Source organism: Erythrolamprus reginae, chromosome 10 (genome assembly GCF_031021105.1).
Source record: "Erythrolamprus reginae isolate rEryReg1 chromosome 10, rEryReg1.hap1, whole genome shotgun sequence".
In the NCBI taxonomy this organism is placed as follows: Eukaryota; Metazoa; Chordata; class Lepidosauria; order Squamata; family Dipsadidae; genus Erythrolamprus; species Erythrolamprus reginae.
In genome coordinates this window covers 15,225,448-15,235,091 of record NC_091959.1, presented here as the reverse complement: position 1 = coordinate 15,235,091, position 9,644 = coordinate 15,225,448, and the positions used below count along the sequence as shown (strand labels likewise).

Here is a 9,644-nt window from a genome sequence, read left to right as displayed (position 1 = left end):
CGCGGGCGCTTCCGGTTCCGTCGCGTTGGGCCCTGTGGCCCCTCCAGCGCTTGGAATGAAAGCGCCCGGCTGGCCTGAACCTGCAGGGGTGCCCCTCCCGGAGCCCCCACCTGGCTCGGGTCCACTGAAGAGAGTAGGAGGGTGTGTTGTCTATTGCAGTGTTTCCCAACCTTGACAACTTGAAGATATCTGGACTTCAACTCCCAGAATTCCCCAGCCAGCGAATGCTGTTCTCTCCGGGTGTGGCTTGATGTGGGGCCACCCTGTTCTCCGGTGGGTCCTCATCCTGGTGGTCTAAGGCAGTGTTTCCCAACCTTGGCCACTTGAAGATATCTGGACTTCAACTCCCAGAATCCCCCAGCCAGCATTCGTGGCTGGGGAATTCTGGGAGTTGAAGTCCAGATATCTTCAAGTGGCCAAGGTTGGGAAACACTGCCTTAGAGGTCTTCCTAGTGGACCTAGCCCTAGAATTTTTAAAAAAGTCAAATATAAATATCTTAAGGGATAAACCTCAGTTAAAAACCCACAACTCAAACAATCCAATCAACACAACATGCATACCATTCAGTACTATTTAATAATTAATAATGATTTATTAGATTTGTATGCCGCCCCTCTCCGAAGACTCGGGGTGGCTCACAGCGACAATAAACTGTACAACAAATCTAATAATTAAAACTACAGCTAGAAACCCCTATCATTAAAAAAAAAAACAATACTACTCAGTCATAACCATACATAAATCTTACTAGCCAAGGGACAGATCAATTACCCCATGCCTGGCGACAAACATGAGTTTTCAGAGCCTTGCCAAAGGCGAGGAGGGTGGGGGCAGTTCAAATCTCCGGGGGAAGTTGATTACAGAGGGCCGTGGCCACCACAGAGAAGGCTCTTCCCCTGGCTCCTGCCAGACGACATTATTTAGTCGATGGGACCTGGAGAAGGCCCTCTCTGGGACCTAATCGGCCGCTGGGATTCCCGCTGCAGTCCCGCAGGTATTCTGGTCTGATGCCATGTAGGACTTTATAGGTCATTACCAACACTTTGAATTGTGACCGAAAACTAATCGGCCACCAGTGCAGGCCGCGGAGTGTTGATGAGACATGGGCATATCTAGGAAAGCCCATGATTGCTCTCGCGGCCGCATTCTGCACGATCTGAAGTTTCTGAACACTCTTGAGAGGTAGCCCCATAAAAATGTGACACAGGAATTGCATGTTTCTATTTTGAGTCCTCAACCACAAAGATCCTTTTCCAACAGGAAGCCACCCTAGTTTTTTCCGTTGGGCCCAAATTTTCTGTATTTAAAAATGGGGGGGTTGGGAAATTTGTTTCATTTTGCCTTTTTTGTAATAACAGCTTGTACTTGTACTGTTTTCAAGATCAGAGATTAAAATATTTTGGATGCAAAAAGAAGGGAGAGGTCTGTGGTTAAGCTTGACAGTTATAAAGACAAAAAAACATCTGCGCACACTGTATTTGAGAGATACAGTGATACCTCGTCTCACAAACGCCTCGTCATACAAACTTTTCGAGATACAAACCCAGGGTTTAAGATTTTTTTGCCTCTTCTTACAAACTATTTTCACCTTACAAACCCACCCCAGCCGCTGGGATGCCCCGCCTCCAGACTTCCGTTGCCAGCGAAGCGCCCTTTTGGGCGCTGCTGGGATTCCCCTGAGGCTCCCCTCCATGGGAAACCCCACCTCTGGACTTCCGTGTTTTTGTGATGCTTCAGGGGAATCCCAGCAGCGCAAAAACGGGTGGTTCACTGGCAACGGAAGTGGGGTTTCCCAGCGAGGGGAGCCTCAGTGAAATCGCAGCATTGCAAAAACACAGAGGTCCGGAGGTGGGGTTTCGAGGACTTTGGTGTTTTTGTGATGCTGCGATTTCACTGATGCTCCCTTCGCTGGGAAACCCCACCTCCGGACTTCCGGACTTTTTGCACTGCTGGGATTCCCCTGCTGGGATTCCCCTGCAGCATCGCAAAAACACAGAAGTCCAGAGATGGGGTTTCCTATGGAGGGGAACCTCAGGGAAATCCCAGCAGCGTAAAATCGGGCGCTTCGGCTGGCAAAGGGGGTGAATTTGGGGCTTGCACCCATTAATCGCTTTTCCATTGATTCCTATGGGAAACATTGTTTCGTCTTACAAACTTTTCACCTTAAGTACCTCGTCCCGGAACCAGTGTTCCCTCTAATTTTTTTTGGGGGGGTGGGCGGAAAAGTATAGTGTCTGAGCGGCAGTCCCTTCGGGACTGGGCGGCACAGAAATAAAAAATAAATAAATAAACAAACAAACAAACAAATAAAAAACCCACCCTGTTTTGCCTCAGAAAATTTCAAAATAAAATACTGTACTGTGTGTCTATAACAGTGAGCTCATAATAGGGCAACTCTATCAATATCAAAATACCACTTAAATAGTTGAGCTAGTTTCAAACTAGATTTTGATTTTCTTTCTCTCTTCCTTACTCCCATTCTTTTTCTTTCTCTTTTCCGTCCTCTCTTTTTTCTATGTTTCTCTCTCTTCCTTTCTTCCTCTCTCTCTCCTTCCCTCTCACTCTTTCCCTCTCGGCTTCTGGGCAGGTTTGGAAAACTCTGAATTGATGATGATTTTTAAGTGAGCGATTGCTCACTGCTCAGCTTAGAGGGAACTATGCCCGGAACCAATTAAGTTTGTAAGACAAGGTATCACTGTACTTGAATATTAGTAATAAATGATATTTTTTCTTCATTCTGCTTCAGTTGTCTGGTTAGCACAGTAGGAATTTTGTTGGACCTCTAGGTTTTTTTTCTGCCTGGAACAAATACTCAAGAGAACAGAAAAGGTGTAAAGAATGGTTTAATTAATTGTGACCATTTAGCAAATATTTAGGAAAAATATGCAAGAAATGTGTGCAGCAATGTCGAAATGAGATGCCAATAGCTGGAGATTCCATATTGAGGACAGAGGTCCTATGCATGGTTTAACCATGTGCCCACAGGAAAGGAAGCTGCCTTCAAATACTTTCCAAGAATGGGACTTACTTCCCATAGAATTTTTTGTTCAAAAGGAAAATAAGCAGATTAACATTCACTTTTGCTCGGTCAAATAACTTCATGACAGCTACACCTTCATATTGCAGCTGCAGCAGATCCTGTCAAAGGGACAGAGAGACAGCGAGAGTGAGTAGTTCACACAGATTACATTTAATACATGTATAATTTGGGTGTTCTTTGGGGATAAGCGCATACTATATTTTTCGGAGTACAAGACACATTTTTTTCCTCCCTAAAAGAAAATTTGGGTGCGTCTTATGCTCTGAGTGTAGCTTATTTTTAAAGCTTTTCCCCCCAGCCTTTAGTAAGTGGTAACGATGTTCCCAGATGTTACTGGCTTGCAAGCTCTTTCATTGTTACTCTCTGCTAAGAATGTTTTTCTAGCCCTAAGTGTTTGCAGGCTTTTTTTCATTGCTCTACTTGCTCCAAATAAATTTCTTTCCAGCCCGTCAGGCATGGGGGAATTGAGACATCTCCCCTGGGCCTATACAATTTATGTATGGTATGTTTGTGTGTACGTCTGCTTTAATAATGGTTTTTTAAAATGTTTTTAAATGATTAGATTTGTCTTGAATTATTTTATTGTTGTTGTGAGCCGCTCCGAGTCTACAGAGAGTGGCGGCATACAAATCTAATAAATGAATGAATGAATGAATGAATAAATAACAAGGTGCTAAGGATGTTCCCAGCTCTTACCAGCTTGCAGGCTCTTGCATTGTTACTCTCTCTGAATAAGGGTTTTTTAAAGCCCTAACCAGGGGATAAAATAATGTGCTGAAGCTGACCAGACCCAGGACACTAGTCATATGAATTCCTGGTAGGCAAATTCCCCCCCCCCCCCCCATTTTCCTCCCCCCAAACTAAGGTGCATCTTATACTCCGAAAAATAGGGTACACAGAACATATATTGCATACCACAATGGTACCAGTCACCTGCTCCACGAGTTTGTTTCTTTTTGCTGATTCTTTTTAGGGTAAAAATTATGTAAAAGCGAGAGATTTTTCTCAATATATATTTGAAGAAAAAGAAAAAAAATAGTTCTCAAAAGTATAATTTTGGTTGTTCATTTAAGGAAGATTTCGCCAGAGTTTTCCAGAAAAAAAATATCCAGTTAATAATTTTAAAATGTATTAGTACATTTAAAGTTTTCAAAATTTAAAAGTTTTAAGCTTTAAAAATTTTAAATTTGACAATCCCTCTTTTTTAGTTGGTGGCTGCCTTTCGCTCTTAGCCTTGTTTCTTCCTTTTCTGTTCTAGATAATTATGTCTATTCTTTTATATCCTTTTTTCTGTCTTTATGGGCTCGTTTTTCTACCTTTTAAAACTTGCTGTAACCTTTCCCCCCTGATGGAGACCTGGATACTTCATCTGCATACAAGTGGGGCACAAAGGAGTAGAGCGGCTGCAGAGGAGGCATCTTCGGAAGGGAAGTCAGTCTCCATAGGTCCAGTGCCCCTTCTGGCTGGAGGGGAATTAGCAGGATGGATGTTGCAGGGCCTCTGTGGTCATCCATAAGGGTGAACAAAGGCCACAGCATTTGTGATTTCGGGACTGGGCCATAAGTACACAGGGAAGGCTACATCGTAATTTTGAACGGTTGCTACCATGTTTTCCCCAAAATAAGACCCTGTCTTATATTTTTTTGAACCCCGAAACAAGCGCTTGACCTTATTGCCTTGCACTCAAAAGCCTGACTTGGCTTATTATCAGGGGAGGTCATATCTTGGGGAGAAACCAGGTAAGTGAACAGTCGTAACTGGGAGAATACCTGTAGTAAGTAGCAAGTATTTTCTGGATTTAAAGTTCTCAACCAAAATTTCTACATTTGTTTTATGTATCTGTTTTTACCAGAACTTATTCAAAGGAACAGCTACAGCATTTCTGTATCTAAGACCTAAAATATTTCCCTTTGGGTATTAAAATTTGTTATGTTGGAGTGAATAAATATCTTCTGAAAGTTAGAAATGCATCATGACAATAATTCAATGTCACCAATGAGGAATAGCCCTGACCTTACAATCTCAAAGACGCATTTTCCAGGTGGGTTGGCAAGGCACCTGATCTCATGAACAGAATAGGGGGAGAAGGCTCTTTCTTAGCGAAACCCAAGAGACTGATGGGTTAAATATTGGAAGACTTAACAGACCCTGCTTGCTTAATTCATATCACTTGAGAGATCTATGATTTGTAAACAATAACTTTAAATACAAGACTTAAACTTTTTATCATTGTATTAACTTTTGCTTTTTTTTTAATAAATTTTTTTATTGGTTTATTTACTAAATTAACAACAAACAAACAAAATACTTAAAAGAAAACGTGCCCAACACCAATAAAACCCCCACCACCATTTAGGGGGTTAAATTATCTGCAATAAGTTTCAATTTCTTCCTTAGCTCCGGTTTACATTTCTTTACATACAAAAAGTGATTGGAATTTATTTTTCACATTGTCGTCATAAATTCTACTTAAGATATAATTTTTCACCTTGTTCCATCGTGCCATCAGCTTCTCCAATTGATCTTCACCAAAGTTATTTAATCTTATTTCCATAATTTCGAAGTGGATGTGGTCCACCATGTACCAGTACCAATTCTGGATTGTCCATTTATTGCTATCCTTCCACCCTAATACCACTACTGCTTGAGCGCTTTCCAAAGCTGCTGTTTTGATTTCTTTAAATTCTCGTAATTCCCCATATTTAACTAGTATTGCTAATTCTTTTGCAATTATCCAATTAATGTTTAGCATATTATTTAACTTTTGCTTGACTACCTCTATTCTTCATCCAGATTTTAATCTTACTTCTTTTAAAAATCACTGCCAGTAAATGTTTGCAAAGTTAACATCTTCCCTTCCGGGTGACCAAAACAGTAACAACGTTCATACCTGATAATGTAACATAAACGTCTCCATCTGAACTCCCATGAACTTGGCTTTTACTTCAAAGTCTCCCACTTCATCTGTCGGGCCAATTTCAAATATCACATTTTTAAACCTATTCAGTTGAATACACAAATAGACATGTTATTCATATTGACCGAAATATTATCATACCTGTAGATAAAAACAAAATACAATTTACACGTGTCAATAGACAAAGACATAAAGGGATGGATTGGCTTGCCACAGATAGCAGCTAAATCACTTTTCAATCAAAATGATTTTCCCCATTTTTTTTATTTTGATAAACAAAAAACAGAAATTAAAAGTGGCTGCTGGTGGAGGCTTGGCAGGCCAAACACATCACTGCGGAGAGCAGAGATGATGGCTGTGGCCAAGGCTGGAGAACCAGGGAGCAGATCAATCGATCTGAACCTCCTCCGGTAAGGAGAGCATGCAACAGGATCAGCCACAGACCATTGATGCTCCAAGTATGGGGAAATGAAGTCCACGTACAAGAGGGCAGAGATATTGCTGCTATTGCTGAAACATGATGCGATGGAAAACATGCTTGAAACCTCCTGCTAGAAGGAGATACATTGGTACCTCTACTTAAGAACACCTCTGCTTAAGAACTTTTCTAGATAAGAACCGGGTGTTCAAGATTTTTTTGCCTCTTCTTAAGAACCATTTTCTACTTAAGAACCTGAGCCCGGAAAAATTTCCCAGGAAATTTGAGAGCGGCTACCTTTGAAGAGTGTTTGGAAACTGCAAATTGGCAGAACGCAGCCATGCAAGCGGTCATGGGCCTGCCTAGGCATACCCATGTCTCTCCAACACTCCGCGGACTTCACTGTCTGCCAATTGGTTTCCCAACAAAATTCAAAGTGTTGGTGATGACCTATCAAGCCCTACATGGCATCAGACCAGAATACTTGCGGGACCGCCTTCTGCCGCATGAGTCCCAGTGACCAGTTAAGTCCCACAGAGTTGGCCTTCTCTAGCTCCTGTCAACTAGACAATGTCGTTTGGCAGGTCCTAGGGGAAGAGCCTTCTCGGGGGGGGGGGGATCTGGAATCAGCTCCCCACAGAGATTCATACAGCCCCCACCCTCCTCGCCTGCCACCAGGCTTGGGGCCGCTAGACCCTAGACCCCTGGCCGATGATTGTATTGTGAGTTAGTTGACTGGATGGGAATGAGAGTTTTTATTGGTTTTAGATTTTTTTAGATTATTAATTTAAATTAATTGGATTTAGGATGCTATATTGTTTCTTTGTATGTTGTAAGCTGAACCGAGTCCTCGGAGAGGGGCGGCATATAAATCAAATAACTAACTAACTAACTAACTAGCTAACTAACTATAAAGCCCTTCATGGTATTGGACCAGAATATCTCCAGGACCGCCTTCTGCCGCACGAATCCCAGCGACCGGTTAGGTCCCACAGAGTTGGCCTTCTCCGGGTCCCGTTGACTAAACAATGTCATTTGGCGGGACCCAGGAGAAGAGCCTTCTCTGTGGCGGCCTCGACCCTCTGGAACCAGCTCCCCCCAGATATCAGAATTGCCCCCACCCTCCTTGCCTTTCGCAAGCTCCTTAAAACCCACCTCTGCCGTCAGGCATGGGGGAATTGAGATACTCTTTCCCCCTAGGCCTTTACAATTTTATGCATGGTATGTCTGTAGGTATGTTTGGTTTTTATATTAATGGGTTTTTAATCGTTTTTAGTATTGGATTATTATTGCACACTGTCTTATTATTGCTGTTAGCCTCCCCGAGTCTCCAGAGAGGGGCGGCATACAAATCCAATAAATAAATAAATATTGTTTTTCTGTATGTTGTAAGGTGAACTGAGTCCTCGGAGAGGGGCGGCATATAAATCAAATAACTAACTAACTAACTAACTAACTAACTAACTGATTAACTGACTAAATAAATAAATGTTATGTCATGTATCAGATTTAATTATCCCCGTGTGGCTTTTTTTTTTGGTATAGATATACTCACTGGCTGGCTTGCAGGTCTTCAATCTCTAGCAAAACTCCCTTTTCATGGAGTCGGGCTGCTGTGTATTTTAGAAAAATCTTCTTGCTCTTCTTCCCTTTCATCTCCCGTGGCTTTTTTGAGACCCTAAAGCAAGAAACATTAAGTTAGAAATCCATGGAAATAAGGGATTATAATTTAGAGAGGACTGTAAAAATGCTATGAAGCGGTATATAAGTCTAAGTGCTATTGCTATCACAACTACTCTCAATCCCTTTTCAATAATTTCTGTGCCGAAAGTTAAATTGCAGAATCTTGGGAGATGGCACTCACTTGCCCTTGCTGGCCAAATTATCCAAACAGGTTTTGATGTAGCTCTTATAGTAATCCACTTGCTCCTCGTAGAAAGTAGCCTTGGAATTAAGGGCATTGTAGGTCTGTTGAAGCTTCACCAGCTCTGCTTTTCTCCTCTGGCGATAGCGACGTTGATTCCGGATATCCTAAACCAGGAGAGGAATATATATGAAAACCAGGCTTTGACTTGAAGATCTGGTGTTGGGGGGGCCACTAAAAACACCTGGCTATTAACTGAACTTGGTGGACCAGATTCAGATTACCTCCGGAACCGCCTGCTACCGCACGAATCCCAGCGACCAATAAGGTCCCACAGAGTTGGCCTTCTCCGGGTCCTGTTGACTAAACAATGTCGTTTGGCGGGCCCCAGGAGAAGAGCCTTCTCTGTGGCGGCCCTGGCCCTCTGGAACCAACTCCCCCCGGAGATTAGAACTGCCCCCACCCTCCCTGTCTTTCGTAAACTACTCAAGACTCATTTATACCGCCAGGCATGGGGGAGTTGAGATATTCCTTCCCCCTAGGCCTTTACAAGTTATGCATGGTATGTTTGTGTGTATGTTTGGTTTTATAATAAGGGTTTTTAGTTGTTTTTATTATTGGATTGTCACATGCTGTTTTTATCATTGTTGTTAGCTGCCCCGAGTCTACGGAGAGGGGCGGCATACAAATCCAATAAATTATTATTATTATTATTATTATTATTATTATTATTAAATTATTATTATTATTTTGGAGGAGTACACGCAGCTCTTCTGGGCCACGCAACAGACGTTTTCCCCTTTCCACAGACACCTATTTGAGCAACCATATCTGAGGTTGTTCTTCCTGGCACTTCTCGCAAAACCTACAGTATATTTCATAGTAAAAACGGGTGGAAATGTCAGTGCATCTTATATTCCAAATACAGCCATTTTTGGCCTGCTGAAGCCCCGCTCCCATGTCCCATTTTTGCGAAAAATCCGCCTATTTCCCCAAAATGGGATGCACTGAGGGTTTGGGAGACCTGAAGAGTGCTCCTGGGGGTTGGGGAAAGGCAAAAATACCAATTTTTGCAAAAAAAAAGGGGGGGGGGATTACTCCTTTTTAAAAGGGGGGGCATTTTTGCCTTCTCCCAACCCCCAGTACCACTCTGCAGGCCTCCCAAAACCTTTTTGCATCCAATTTTTGCAACAAATTGGCAGTTTTTAGCAGAAATGGGGACATTTTTGCCTTTCTTATCACCCAGGAGCACTCTGCAGGCCTCCCAAGCCCTCTCCGCACACCATTTTTGCAAAAATAGGGTGAAAAATGGGCCTCCCCCCCCCCCAAAAAATGGGGCGTCCTTCCCCCAGCCCCCAGGAACATGCTGCAGACTTCCAAGCCCTCTGTGGGGTGGACATGGGG

General features: G+C 42.7%; 1 protein-coding gene across 1 annotated transcript in view; it reads right to left on the bottom strand.

The window, feature by feature from the left end:
- Window positions 1–2,826: 2,826 nt before the first annotated feature.
- Window positions 2,827–9,644, bottom strand: part of LOC139172951 (ras GTPase-activating-like protein IQGAP1) — a 75,844-nt gene continuing 69,026 nt past the window's right edge. Inside the window, 4 exon segments of the mRNA XM_070762295.1 lie at window positions 2,827–3,139; window positions 5,932–6,040; window positions 7,932–8,054; window positions 8,241–8,407. Coding sequence (XP_070618396.1) covers window positions 3,026–3,139; window positions 5,932–6,040; window positions 7,932–8,054; window positions 8,241–8,407 — 513 coding nt within the window. The 3' untranslated portion in view covers window positions 2,827–3,025.